Genomic DNA, 15,135 nt, shown 5'->3' on the forward strand with positions numbered 1-15,135 from the left:
TGAAAGGGGTGCCTTTTTTCCATTTGAGCACCTGACCACCAAAATGTACAGTAGCTTGCACATACAGAGAGCGACAGACAGACATGTTTACGCATATATTTGCGTTATTATTTGCTCCAACAGCAAAAGATAAAAATCCACATTTCTATGACTTTCTAAAAGAGTGAAAAACATCAGTGGATTGATTACAGTCATAAGAAACAAAAAAGACAAAAAATCCCCCATCACATCAACAACCTTATAAAAAACCCACACAACAGCATTAACAAGTTTTATAATACAAAGTAGAGTGTAAAAAATGTTTTTAAATATATAAGTTATTCGTTTGGACAGGGAATTATACTATTTATGGCAGAGATGCTTGCTGTTTGATTCGTTAAAATACCGTCTAGTTCATATTTGATTTCTTTTGTGAATGCCATCTTGAACTTTTATTTTTGACGGGACGGTGGCGCACCACCGCTCTCTGGACTGTGGGGGCGCTGTGGTGCGAAACAACAACGGAAGCAACTGCTTGTTCTACGTTCACAGAAGAATTATGTAAGGTGTAGCTAGCTTCACGAAGCTTGTGCAAGTATGTCAAAGTTGTCAATGAAAGAGCAAAGTGGCTGTCGAAAACTGTTAAGATTATTAGCCCTGGACGACTTGTTCGCCCTTAAAGATACAGTAACGAATCGACTGATCGCTGTAGAGAGCACGCAAGGTAAGACCATACTGCGAAGCGAACAGTTTTCCAGACTCTTCTGTAAACATTGGCCATGTCTGATTGCAGCGACACTCGATTTTGAGCAATTGTTACTTTTCTGTGTTATGTCAGGTTATAATAAATATCTTTTTCTGAGTTATGTATGTTGTCAGTCTGTCAGAGTCTTATTTCCTGACCAACAGAGGCCATCGAGGCCATCATAACTTACTCACAAGATGCTGAGGAGCTCCTCAAGAGAAAGAAGGTGCACCGGGAGGTCATTTTTAAGTATCTTGCCAATGAAGGAGTAGCTGTGCTCCCTAATAGTGAGAAACAGCAGCTGATCAGGAGGACCATTGAGTACTGGTCATCTGGAGAGGTAGGTAACGGTATCTCGAGTGAATCTGTCCTAAACGCGTTTGGGTGGTATTATACACCACAGTCGGTGAAAAAGAAATAAATGAATAATAATAATATTATTAAAAATAAACCCATTTTAGAACCATTAATCTTTATTTTATTTATTAATAGACACATATTTTTCATATTTTCTTGAGAGTTAATTATATTTCTCCCCCATTTCACATGATAATGTATAAAAGTTTAATTTATAAAATGACTGCGATAAGAAATTATATATTACTTTGTGTAATATAGTGAAAAAGATAATAGTAATTTAAAAAGTTTACTTGTATTAGAGTTTTATTTAATGTAATTATTATAATAATGGGTTGTTGACATTAAACACATTAAATTAAATTATTTTCCTAGAATTATTTGTCAGTCTGGGGCCATTTAATCTTTCTTTTAATCATATAATTTTTTATTTTAAATTGAATTTGTACATTTATTTTTTTACATTTTTTTTGCAACATGTCCTAACCCTACCCGAGTCTAAACCAATGATTTCAATGGGGCGAAGATCAGTTCATTGATCATATAGGCTAACTTTAATAACATAATTTTTGCTTCTGTCTGGAAGCCATGATTCACTGCATTATATTTGCATATGTGACCCTGGAGCACAAAACCAGTCTTAAGTCGCTGGGTTATATTTGTAGCAGAGGCCTAAAATACATTGTATGGGTCAAAATTATTGATTTTTATTTTATGCCAAAAATCATTAGGACATTAAGTAAAGATCATGTTCCATGAATATATTTTGTAAATTTCCTACTGTAAATATATCATAACCTAATTTCTGATTAGTAATATGCTTTGCTAAGAACTTCATTTGGACAACTTTAAATGTGATTTTCTCAATATTTAGATTTTTATTTTTTTTTTGTACCCTCAGATTTCAGATTTTCAAATAGTTGTATCTCAGCCTAAATATTGTCCTGTCATAACAAACCATACATCAATGTATTTTTCAGCTTTGAGATGGTGTTTAAATCTTAATAAAAACCCTTAAGACTGGTTTTGTGGACCAGGGTCACATATATCTTGAATCTGATCACATATTAAACATTGATGTAATGCACTGTATTTTGCCCTGCCTGGATGCCCAACTTATCTATTTGTGGATTGCATGAGCTGTTAAATAGGCTGTACTTTATTAAAAACACACTAGCGTTCAAAAGTTTGGGGTCGGTAAGCCTTTCTAATGTTTCAAACAGATCTCAAAGTGTGAGAAGAACGCAATGGTTTCAGATGATGTCGGAGATGGTCTGTCAGACCTTCCAGCTTTGGGAAATCAGTTTTGCCAGTGGTTCTTCACCCTTTTGAACTCTCAAAACCCCATTCAAGGGCAGCCGGCTCAAGATTGGGGTCCTCAGCATTTCTGGCCGGATGTGAGACTTCGGCTTCTCTCATGTACTGGAGAGCAGCATGTAGATGAGTTCAACGGGGCAGAGCTGGTCAGTCAGCGGCTTCATGCTTTTGCAGGACAAGAGCGTCTGTTGTTCTGCCCGAACTTGGAGGGTCAAGGGTTGAAGTGTATGTCTTCAGCTCATGGACTGGTGTTAGTGGCCGTAGCCGGGACCATCCACCGTGACAATGCCTGCCTTGGGATTTTTGAGAAAGTGTTTGGGCTCATTCGCTCACCAATGGACAATAATCGCTGGAAAATAAAGAATGTGAATATAAAAGTAGAAGCACAAAATGCCATCACAGACAGAAAGTTACCAGTTATTACCTACGACTCAAAAGAGTTACTGAGCCTTTGTGACTGAGAGTCAGAGATCCACACAAGGTTTGTTTGGACTTGTTTTGACTCTGCAGTGAAGAGATGCACTGTCGTTACATGGATGATGTACTATTCTGTCTAAAAAACTTTACAGTGGGATAGATATTCATCTGTAAAAGGATCTTAGTTTGTATTTTGTTGACTTGAAGGAGAGTTTCCAGTCAGTTTGAATTCTAGCAAAATGTTTCTGTAAAATGTATTTCACAGATTTATTATTATTTTAAGTAAAAATCTAAATTAATGTTAGTTTATATGGATTGAAAAACTTTTGTTACATTTATGAAGTAATTTTCTGAAAATTGGCCTAATAAAAGATTTTTAATTTGTCCTTAATATTTTTTAATTTGTGATTTTGGGTTGGCTAGAATTCAAACTCTTTAGCTCGATATTATTTTAAGATTTTCCTTAAAATACCTAATCATTACTGTTTATTCCTTTTATCACTTGGATCGTTTAACAGTAAAATATCTGTTAAGAACATCTCTGTGCCTCATGACTTTATTTTTTTATTCTTATTTTAATTTATTCATTTTTTTTGAGTTTGTGTTCAAACACAGTGACATCTTGGTAACACTTTACAAATTAGGTTCCAGTTGTTAACATTAACTAACAATGACAAATAATTAAAAAAAGCATGCATTTATCTTAATTAATGGTAATTTAATTTAGTAATGCATTTTTAAAATCAAAAGTTGTATCTGTTAATATTTTAATAGACCAGAGTTAACATACATAACTAACATTGAGGTTGTAATAAAGACAACAATGTATTAACCAATGTTAACTAATGGAACCTTACTGTAAAGTGTTACCAACATCTTTATGTATCTGGGAAGAACTGTAGCTTTTTATTTTATTTTACTTTCCACTACTGTGGCGAACGAAGCTCCAAATTATTTCCACATAACAATTTTGTCCAGCAGCAGTGTTACATTCCATCATTCCCATAATTATGATCATAATCATCAACTCTAGCTTTATTACGGAAGAAGTGTTTTATGTTATTCACACCTTACGGGAATAAAGTACCTTATGTGGTTCTTGAGAGGCCAGAAGCAAGTTCTTTGACTCATCAGTCTCTAAGTGAGCAGTGGATGAAGCAGCACTTCTCTCTGGAGGAATGTAGGCGAGTGTGAGCCGGGCTGGGAGACTGGGAGGGGTGTTTAGTACCACAGCAGTGTGTGGTTTCAGTGGGGAATGTTATATGTGGGAAATTATTCTTGGCGTTCGCTTCAAAGACTGACGCTTCGATAATATCTTTTCTTGAGCAGTTTTTTAATGCCACAGAGTGCCATAGTTGTGTCAAAAGACGCCACCACTACCATTGATCTTTTTCCTGTTCACCTCCCCGAAAGAAAAATAACAAGCTCCTCGCCTTCTGTCTTTATGGCCGTGGCCTCTTTCTTTTTAATAAGTGGTTTGGCCGAGCTCACAGTCATGACGTCCAGGTTCAAAAATACAGTTCACTGGCGTCTGCGGATCATTGCGCCTTCAGATTGTGTTTCTCATGAAGCCCATATTAACGTCTTGATGGTAAATCTCTCAGATATGTTGAACAATTAACTTCTTAAATAGGCGAAATTTCTTTGGTTGTTACTTATTGCTTTAAAGGTTAGAAAACAGCATGTGAGCTCTTTAATGTTTTTGCTTGTTTGTAGCCGGATATAAACACTTCTCTAGATGTTCATCCACATATGATTCTGTTTCGTAGTGAAACTAAAGAGAATCTTGAGTTTGTTCTGTAGAAACCAACCATTTAAACTCAAACCATTTTTTATTTTATTTATTTATTTATTTTTTAAATTGCGGTCTCAACCATATACCTGGAGGACACCCAGTGGTTCTGTACCATGTCTCCTGGAGGACACCCAACACTGTACTTTTTGCATGTCTCCTTGACACACCCATTTCAATCAGGTGTGTTTGATTAAGGAGACATGCAAAATGTGCAGGGATGGGGGTCCTCCAGGAATGTGGTTGAGAACCACTGCAGTAAGCCATATCAACTTATAGCAATACTTGGAGTTTGCTGGCCCATAATGCGAGTTTGTAAAAAAAAAAAAAAATGAAATGACCACATGGGGGCACAATTGCCCCATTATTTGTGTCAAAATCAAACGGCAAAGCAATTATTTTAGAAAATCAGTTTGTTTCATGCAACCCCAATGTTTTATAGAGCTGTTCATGTACCAAAGCGTATTTTTATTTTTTACTTTATTGCTGAATGCTTGGCTTTAAATCACTCTCTTCCTGAGTGTTGCAAATACCTAAATGATTGTTTTTGGAAACTATGATAAAGTAAATTAAAAGTGAACCTTATTCATTGATGTGTTTGACAGTGTCCTTAGTAAAACAAAAAGAAAGAGAAAAAAACTCCTTGAACCAAGTAATCCATCTAATAAACCTGTGACAGCCCAGACAAATCAATTGCTTAATTAAATGAGTTATTGTCTGAAGTCTGAAAGACCCTCATCCATAAGAATTAGAGCTGCAAAGCAAACAGACGGTACGCTGTAGTGCATCAGTGTACTGTGCCGTGTTTATACATGTGGGAAGGACAGAACCTGAAGACGTGATCACCATTTCTCATCTGACCTCCGTTCACCCTGTAACAACATCACTCGTACATTAGTCTGTGGAATGTTGCCCTCTACAGCAGCAGTGATCAAAACAAACTCCCTCTTATGAAACACAGGCTGATTTATGTAAATGTGAATGAGTTTGTTTTGCTTTTGCCATCATTGACAATTTAAGAATCCTTTTTTGGTATCAAAGATTTCTTTTGAGTGTTTTCCAAAAAATAAATACATACATTAAAAAAAATCAAAGGGTTCTTTCAGAATTAAAACTTTGATTAGTAAACAGCTTCTCATTGTGTACAAAGAGAGTAAAATACAGGACCTGAAACTTTTTCAGTATGTGGTCCATTTGAGGAGACAAAATTAAATGGCCTATGTTGTTTTTAAATCATTGTTATATTATATAATACTATATCATATCATATATCATATCATATTATATTAGTTAGCAAACTTTAACAAAATTAGTTTTGTGTGATTCTATTTTCTAGCAATACATTTGTATTACATTTTATTCGCATAAAATTGAAGAAAATAGAATGAGTTTATTTAGTTATATTCTCACCATGCTGTATAAAATGTCCCAGTAATATCTATTGGATGTCATTGTTTTAATTGTTAAAATTTATCATTTCCTATTTTAACAATAGAGGGATGCAATAACTGGGATTGCAAAAAAATAAATAAATAAATAGATCACAGTTAAACATAATCTTTTTGAGAAAAATTTGTCAATAATAATTAAAACGGTAACACTTTACAATAAGGTTCTATTTGTTAACATTAGTTAACTATATTAGTTAACATAAACTAACAATGAAAAATACTTGTAAAGTTTTCATTATTTTTATCATTTACTATACACTATTAAAAATCAAAGTTGTAATTGTTAATATTAATTAATGGATCTGAGATAACATGAAATAATAAACAGTTATACTTGTATTAATTAACGTTAACAAAGATTAAAAAAAATGTAACACATGTATTGTTCATTGGTAGTTAATGCATTAATTAATGTTAACCAATGGACCTTATATTGTAAAGTGTTACAATTAAAACCAAGTTTTACTAGTATTTTACTAGTACTAGTTTTACAGGTATTACTACTGTAAATTCAACAGAATATAGTTTGTCATGATACTGCTGTATAGTTTGAAATTGTTGGAAATTGGAATTATGTTGGAAAGGGTTATAAAAATAGATTTTCTAAAAACTTTTTTCACTGTTTTTATATATATATATATATACTGTTTATTTTATATATTTAAATAAATTATATTTTTATTTTTATATATTATTACTTTTTTTTTACACAATGACATATAATTTCCAAACAAGTATGCATTACTATTAAAAACAAAAAAACACACATTGGATTTGTGCCTGAGTTTCTTTTTTAAAGCACTAAATACTGTGTGTAGTCTATTTGTGGTGCGAGCTGTAGATTAACAGTTCATTTCATTGTAGAGTTTTTCCAGAGAAGTCTCTACAGACGAGCCAGCAATGCAGCATTCATTTTCTGCTGTAAGCACATAGTGTATTTCACATAAACAATGAATAAGCGCAATGCAGTGCACAGAACTGTTCATGTAAAAATGTTGAAACGCAAATTTTACATGAATAAAAAGAATTCATGCCTTTTACAGTCCACTTAAATGTTTACAGCACAACAAATCAATCCTCTCACAGCTGAAGGTGCTCTGTCAAAATGTCCTTTTGGAAGAAAATTCCTCGGCTCTGGAATATGTGGACGGGGAACTAGCAGCGGGTGTTAAAGAGGCTTGAGAGCGTGGCTGCTGATGGGGAAATGATCATGTTATCTAGGAGTGCCAGCAGACTGTCAGGTTGGCTTTGGCTGGCTGTCTGTGCTGCTGTCCTCTGGCTCTTCCAGGACATCTGCTGCGCGGTGCGGCCATGCTGCATCTCAATACTGATCTCCGGCCTGCTGGTAGCCTGTTTATATTAATTGCCCTTGCCTCCTTCGCTGTTTGCCACTGATTACTCTCATTAATTTCATTTCTCCATGAATACCCCCCCCCCACACACACACACACACACACTCTCTCTCTCTCTCCCCCTCTCTCCATGACATCAGCACACAGACATTCTAGATATTACACAGTTAGCGGCTGTTAATAGTAATCATCCACTATGTGTCTTAAGATTCCTGTTTTCATTATGCAAAGGATTTAGTGGAAACACTTTACAATAAGGGTTCATTTGTTAGCATTAGTTAATGACTGGTAAACGAATGATGAACAATACTAATACAGCATTTGTTAATTTCAGTTAAAGCAGCTTTATATAGTTTTATGTCTATTTTTACGACTTGGGAGCCTCCTACAGTTAGAGGAATACACTGTCTTAATTACAGTGGATCGCTGTTCGTGGATTTGTTGCTGCCGTGAAGCAATCCGTCCTTTTTGCAGAATTTCGTACCTGCTCACAAAACTTACATACTCCCAGAAAGTGGGTAAGAAAATAAATATTTGAGATCTGTGATATTTTGTATTTCAGTGGCTTAATCCTGGTTGTGGAGGTTGTCTTACATAACTCTCTCTGATGTGGTCCTCATTAAGTCAAAGCTCATAATACATCGTTTAAGTCCATGTTTTATTTCTCGCTCGTTTTTCTTGCAGGCTTTACGCAGCCCAGCTGTGCCGGTCTCCTGCTCAGTGTTTGTCACCTCAGTCCATGGCCATTCTGGGAAAGTGAGTGTGAAGAAATGATTCATTTTACAGCAGTACTGTTACCGGTCTCATGAGGGTGGCACTTCAGGGGTCAGTGTTTTTTGGCTCTCGGCAGAGAAAAACACTTCCACCCGCTGAAGCTCCACTTCCGATCAAAGACCTCATCCAATTAGAGAGCAGTATTTTTACGGAGGAAGGAAAATGGCAAATGTTAATTTGCCAACTGAGGTCCGCTTTACTGCAGTGCCACTTTTTTCTCAGAAAAGGAAGTTTTGCTATGATGTCCTGTAGTAGTTTATTTACCCGTGGAGGTCTGTAATTCCTGGAGAAAGTATCCGATGGCATTCCCATTCATCTCTATGGCAGTTTCTCGGGTGGCACATCCTGCTAGAATTATGCAACCTGAGTTTCGGGCACATTTCTTTAGAAATCCACCTGAGCCATAAATGCCATGTGACTGATCACACTGGAGTCGCAGGAAATGACATCATGACAGCACTGATTGGCTGAAGGCACCACAACAGCAGTCCTAAATGTGCAGCAGACAGGGAAAATATATACAATACTGTTCTAAAGTTTGAGGTCAGTAAGATTTATTTATTTATTTGTTGAAAATAAAAGAAAGAAGAGTCTTATGGTTACCAATGCTGCATTTATTTGGTCAACAATACTATAAAAACAGCTATATTTTGAAGTATTATTTCAATGTTTTCCATTGTAATATATTTTAAAATGTAATTTATTCTTGTGATGTAAATCTGAATTTTCACCATCATTACTCCAGTGTTCAGTGTCACATGGTCCTTCAGAAATCATTCTTATATCCTGCTTTGGTGCTCATGAAAATGTCTTATTATTATTAATGTTAAAACAGCTTAAAATTAAATATTGTGCTGCTTCATATATATATATATATATATCTATATATATATATATATATATATAATATATATATATATATATCTATATATTTTTTTTTTTTTTTTTGTGGGAAAATAATATACATATATATAGAATTATTTGATAAATAAAAAGTTAAAAAGAACAGCAAGAGAACTTGCAATAGAATTATTATTTTTTGTAATAATGTAAAATTCTTTATTGTCACTTTTTTATTTAATTATTCCTTGCTGAATTAAAGTATTAATTAAAATAATAAAAATAACAACAATAAAATCATAACCCTTCAAATGAACAGCAACATAATTCAAAATAGATGTTTTTGTAATAGTTTTTTGAAAATAACTTTTTTTTTTTTTTTTAGAATGTGATGAGTGCAAAGTTCAAAAGAACGGGATAGAACTAGAATTATTATTACTTTTATTATTGTTACTTTTGATCAATTTAATTCCTTAATTAATCCCATGAGTCCTTGCTGAATGAAAGTATTATTATTATTAATATATTAATATAATATAATAATTTCTTTAAAAAGTCCATTTTAAGAATCCCACCCCATTTAAAAAAAAAAAACTACTGTAATATATGTATGTGTGTGTGTGTCTGTGTGTGTGTTTTATACAATATATGTTTTGTGTCACTTCATTTAAAATAGAAATGCAGCTTTTTTCTGCTGCAGGTTGCTTTGTGTTTTTGATAGAAGTCATTTTCTCATGCTTAGTTAGTAAAATGTGCTCTGCTGCCTTTGATCATTTGAAAGGAATGCAGAGGAAAGTTATGGAAACCAAGCTCAGTTTGTTTAGCTCCAGCTGTAAGGTGCATGTCTCAGCTTGGCCCGATAGTTTCGTTGCTGACATTCAGGAATGTCTCCATTCATCCTCATCTAGCCAGGCCCTTGGGCACCCTCCTTTTTTATTTCCCATGGTGCTGCTGTAAACCAAATTCTCAGGCCCAGAGAAGCACTGGAGAGAACTGCATCTGTCAATACATCATCATGAGAGCCAGTTGGCAGCGCACACAGCACAGATATAACAAAATAATTTCAACAATGTTTGTTTTTTCTTCCTGATTCAGTCTAGGGTTCACCCCAAAGCTTTCATATACTGTTCTGCCACTTACCAAACACAACAATAACTCAAGGGTAACTCAAGTTTTTTTTTTATTCATTTATTTATTTATTTTTATTATTATTGTTAGTTATTAGTTATAGTGGTATTGAGTTATTATCCCTGTTTATTTTTGTTGACACAGCAGTTGTATACAACCTGAAAAGACTCATTCCTCACATGAACCTGCTATAGCATTATTAATTTGTGCAGAACAAAAATTAAAAAGCCACCAACTGGATTAGAACTCCTTTAAATGTAAAACCCAAATTATTAAAACAATAAAACAAAGCTTGTAATTTATATATATATATATATATATATATATATAATATATATATAATATATATATATATATAATATATATATATATATATATATATTTATATTTATTTATTTATTTATTATTTATTTTTTTTTTTTTTTTTTTTTTTTAAGAATGCAAGTAGCAGAATGTTAAACAGTCTGGTATTGCATAATATTAAGCAATAAGGCAACATGAAAACAAAAAAACAAAAAAAAACAATGCTATTACAGGAATAATTGTTTAACCACTTATTTTGTTCATCACTAGCCTTTTATTCAAAAGTTTACATAAACAAGAAGTTAATACACTTCTTTCATTCTTGCAAATAACTGTTTCTAATTTTTTTTTTTCGTCTACACCAACAAATATATATATATAGGTCGGAAAACAACATACAAACTGAATCAAAGTAAGATGAACCTTTCAGAATTAACTTTTTGTTTATCAAACTGTTGTATAAAAACAAAATTACATTCGCAATCATGCTGTTGGTCTGAATATAAGAACAGCTGTTAATATTTGTGCCTGAATCACAGCCATGCTGATATTCAATGTGATTTTGATTCATTTTAACATAAAACTGACAAAAACATACAGCTTCTTCCTAAAATTCAAGTATAAGAAGCTCAGTCTGATATCAGAATCAGTGTTGTTATTGTTAACTAAAGCGATTAACAGTAATTGTTAATTAAATAATTTAATTATTATTTTTGTTAATTGAAATAAAACTAAAATAAAACATAAATCTTAAATGAAAAACTAACCGTTGCAAATGATTAGAATGGTTGCCTTTGCATCTAATTGAAATAAAATAAGTTGAAGTGCTAAAATGATTAAAACTGAAGTTATTGAAATAAAAATAAATTCAAACTAACACATATTAAAAATTAAAAAATTAACAAACAGAAAATTACAATTATACTGGTTAAAATGAAAACTGAAATGATACAAATAAAAGCTAATGTAAAATATTGGGCAGTACTATAACAATGTATAAACAATGCTAAAATAACAAATCAGATTTGATGTTAAAGGTGTTTTTTTGATGATAATAATAATAATAATAATAATAATAATAATAATAATAATAAAAATAAACAGAATCTAAAAGCTTCATTGCTTAGAAAGGTGAGCTGCTACTGAATGGGCTGTTTTCAGTTTAGCCCTTTTTTTCTCTCCCCAATGCCACCAAACGGCTTGCTTAGTTTTAGAAAAAAAGACCTGCCTGCTCAGGAAATAAAGATCTGATAAAATGAAAATGCCATTTCTCTTAAATTACAGGAAATTGCAACTTGGCTGCTATACTCCTGAATTAGACTGTGTGCTTAAGAGGGAACCCAGATGAAGAAACACATGTTGCTAGACTTAATGTGTGGCAATGCACTTTTAATGGAGAAACGAGTAAATTAAGCTTCGTAAAGACAATGATTAAAGAGCAAGGCAGAGGAAATTAGATATTACTTTATCATAATTAAGAAAATGTTTTCAAGGTTGTCAATGTGACTCACCCAAGAGTGATTTTCATTCTGATAGTTCAACATGGTTATGGGTCCTCTCTCTTTTAATGCCATGTGCAGACTGCATGATTAAGACTGAATGATAATTCACAGTCAAAATGTTTTACATTAAGCAAATCAAATGATTGCAGTTAATGCTGACTTTGGATGTTAGCTACTGTACGAGTGAATCCGAGGGCTGAAAGCCCTGCATTCATCTGTGAGGGTTGTGCATCAGGGTGGATTACACTATAATCGTAGCTGCCACTTAAATGATCCTTTTTGTTATGGAACTTCTTTCCTCAGATGAAGGTAATTTATCTTCATTTTTCACTCTCTTTGCTGTAATCCCATTTCAAATAGCTTGGAGTATTTTGTTAACTTCGTGAACTTGAGCAATTCCAGCAAACTGTCTGAAATGTTGTCTATCAATCATGCGCTCAATCATCAATGAGGATTCTGGGTGTTCAAACACCATTACTGTCAATTCCAGACAGAATTCTATCAGCTTCGTTTAGGAAGAGGCTCAGAAATAACATTGATTTTATTTCAGGAAATACTAACAAGGCGAAGTTAGCTGTCAAACGGTGGGCTGATCTTTCAAGGAGTTTCAAGGTGGACACCGGATGAATCTGGGACTCATCCAGGTGATGTTACTAAAATAGATAGCCTACCTTTCAAATTTATAGATGTAGCGTTTAAATTTACTACCTCGCTTGACAATGTTATTTGTAGCTGCTTTAAATCATCATGATATAAAGTCGACTGTTAGTAGGACTATAAATCTAGAGACATTAACAAAGTGAGAATAAATACAATATTGGCTTTGTGCTTGAATCTAGTCTTCAGGGCATGAGATACCATTTTGTGAAGCCACATGAAAAGATGTTTTAATTTGACAACAAACTAAAGACTTGACAGCTGCCTGACGTTTCCTAAGTGCCTTTAAAGAACGTAAGTGATACAAGAGATTTTCTGTAAACACCTCACTCTATTTTTTTCACTCCAAGAGCTCATAATCTGAATACCAATGAGGTGAGCGGTTCAAAAAGTGGCAAGGTTTTCCAATACGCCTCAGGTGATGCTTCCTTGAAGGTGGTGAATGATATCCAGACACTGATCCATTGCAGCCAGATCAGTGTTGTACAAATCATTATTCATCCTCCAAAGAATCATATTGACTTTTTTTTCTCAGCTACACTTTTCCACTTCTCTCTCCCCCGGTTATAAATCTTCATATGCCATCGGGCGGAGAAACGAAGGTTGTATCTGGTATTGTTACAAGGGTCTGATAAATCAGGCCGGCCTTGGTGTCACTCACTGTTTGCAGTGTAATGTCGCAGCCGCTTCAATTTGCTGCGGTCAGCCGGGGCAGAAATTGCACGCAGGTGGGTCAGTGGTCGAGGGAACTGATAGGCAGCTCCTCGGATGCAACACAGTGTTGTCATGATAATGCTGTGGGAGTCAAATCCATTACAATGCATGATTTATTAATCTATCCTCTCTCTTAAAAACTAGGCCACTTGTATGGCCTCTTTATGTGCAGCTAAATTGTATTAACTCCATTTCCTGTTTCATCCCCCCCTCCCCCTCCACATTTGTGCTCATTACAAAGTGACCAAATTGAGTTTTAATTGCAGTTTAGAGAGGGAAATGAATTAGTACTTTCTTTTTTACCCTTGGGACCTCTATTGCCAGGCGGTGAGTACAGTGGTTTTTTTTAAAAAACAGCTTTGACCTTCTTTCGGTTGTTCTGTGCTGTGCTGGAATATGATGGCTTGGTGACAGTGTCCGGCCCCTCTGGATTGAGATTGGCAGCTGTGTTTGCAGTAAATCTGGACCTGACTATGCCACTTTTTTTTTGCTTCGCTGAGGGCAAACGTGCGAATGGCATTATCAAACTCTGCACGGTCTAGACTGCCGGCCACACATGGTGATGCTGGTTCCAGTTAAGGAAGGGTACCATCTGTTTGTGTGTGCTTAAATGAGGGAATAGAAATGCATATGGCACACATGCTGGCCACAGAGAGCTGAGAGAAAGCCTTCATGGGTGAAGGAATTCCTTTGCGACCTTGCATAGAGGCTGCGCCTAACATATTCATCTACAGAGGAAAGGCATAGCATGGAATATATTGCAAAAATGGGGCTTAGATCCAAAAGAAAAAGGGAAAAAAAATATTATTTTGCATATATAATACCTTTATAGTGATATAAAAATAAATATTTATTAGCTCATTGTAAAAATAATTAAATACACTACAATTCAAAAGTTTGCGGTCTTTAAGATTTTTAAATGATTTAGAAAGAAGTCTCTCATGCTTAAAAAGGCTGCATTTTTTTAATACAGTAGAAACAATGATACAGTAGAAATCATTCTAATATGGTGATTTGCTGCATAAGAAACATTTTTTAATTATTATCATTGCTGAAAACATAAAAGCATAGATAGATAGATAGATAGATAGATAGATTCTTACTACCCAGTTATTTAACACTACTGTACTTTTTTTATATTAAATATAATCTGTTTAGGCTTTTTAAAAAAAAACATTGGTCAGTTTTCATGGTATAGTAACTACAATACAAGTGTAGATATTAAATAAGCATATCTCCTTTTTCATTTGGAAAACTTGTAATTTGAACCTTGTGATACTAACGTAGCTAGAAACATTACTGATATAAAACATATTTTCTAATAAAAACAAAACTGCAAACCAGATTGCAAAGCAGTTCAATCCAAATCATTACTCAAGTCAATAATTTACCCATGCACCCATGAAGTACATTTTACAGATTGCACACACCCAGGGCTAAATGCGCCAGATGTAATGCTAGATGTAAACAGACAGCTTTCTCCAGGTGCTACAGATATTGGCTAAAACCAACAATCATTACAAGCATATTGCCTGTGTGAAGTTCCTGCAGTGGGAAATGAAGAGAAAGAGACAGCCAGAGAGAGGCAGGTATTGGACGGTGGAGGTGGAATATGTGTTTGGGAGTGAGCTGTACACTCGGACAGAGAGGCTAAACGCTATTGGCTGTGCTGTCTGAAGGGGCATTAATCTACAGCAGGAACGGTGAAGCTCAGTGAAGTGGGAGCCTCTTAACGCCAGGCTCTTGTCACAAGGAGAATTAGACCCTGACAACTTTCTCTGCTTGGTTAATTGAGGTGATAGATACT

General features: G+C 34.4%; 1 protein-coding gene across 1 annotated transcript; it reads left to right on the plus strand.

Annotated features, from left to right (window-relative positions):
- Positions 1 to 504: 504 nt before the first annotated feature.
- On the plus strand, positions 505 to 3,353 carry LOC109095846 (uncharacterized protein C3orf38-like). Its single transcript, XM_019109512.2, has 3 exons — positions 505 to 703; positions 889 to 1,064; positions 2,305 to 3,353. Exons 1-3 carry the CDS (start codon positions 577 to 579, stop codon positions 2,857 to 2,859), a joined length of 858 nt encoding a protein of 285 aa, XP_018965057.1. The 5' UTR covers positions 505 to 576; the 3' UTR covers positions 2,860 to 3,353.
- Positions 3,354 to 15,135: the final 11,782 nt, after the last annotated feature.

This window comes from Cyprinus carpio, chromosome A9 (assembly GCF_018340385.1).
Source record: "Cyprinus carpio isolate SPL01 chromosome A9, ASM1834038v1, whole genome shotgun sequence".
Lineage (NCBI taxonomy): Eukaryota > Metazoa > Chordata > Actinopteri > Cypriniformes > Cyprinidae > Cyprinus > Cyprinus carpio.

Bases quoted from the DNA above. Each gene is read 5' to 3' on its own strand.
- LOC109095846 (XM_019109512.2), top strand. From the start codon at position 577: ATGTCAAAGTTGTCAATGAAAGAGCAAAGTGGCTGTCGAAAACTGTTA. The intron at 704-888 runs GTAAGACCATAC...CCTGACCAACAG, and splicing joins CGCTGTAGAGAGCACGCAAG to AGGCCATCGAGGCCATCATA. The intron at 1,065-2,304 runs GTAGGTAACGGT...TGTTTCAAACAG, and splicing joins AGTACTGGTCATCTGGAGAG to ATCTCAAAGTGTGAGAAGAA.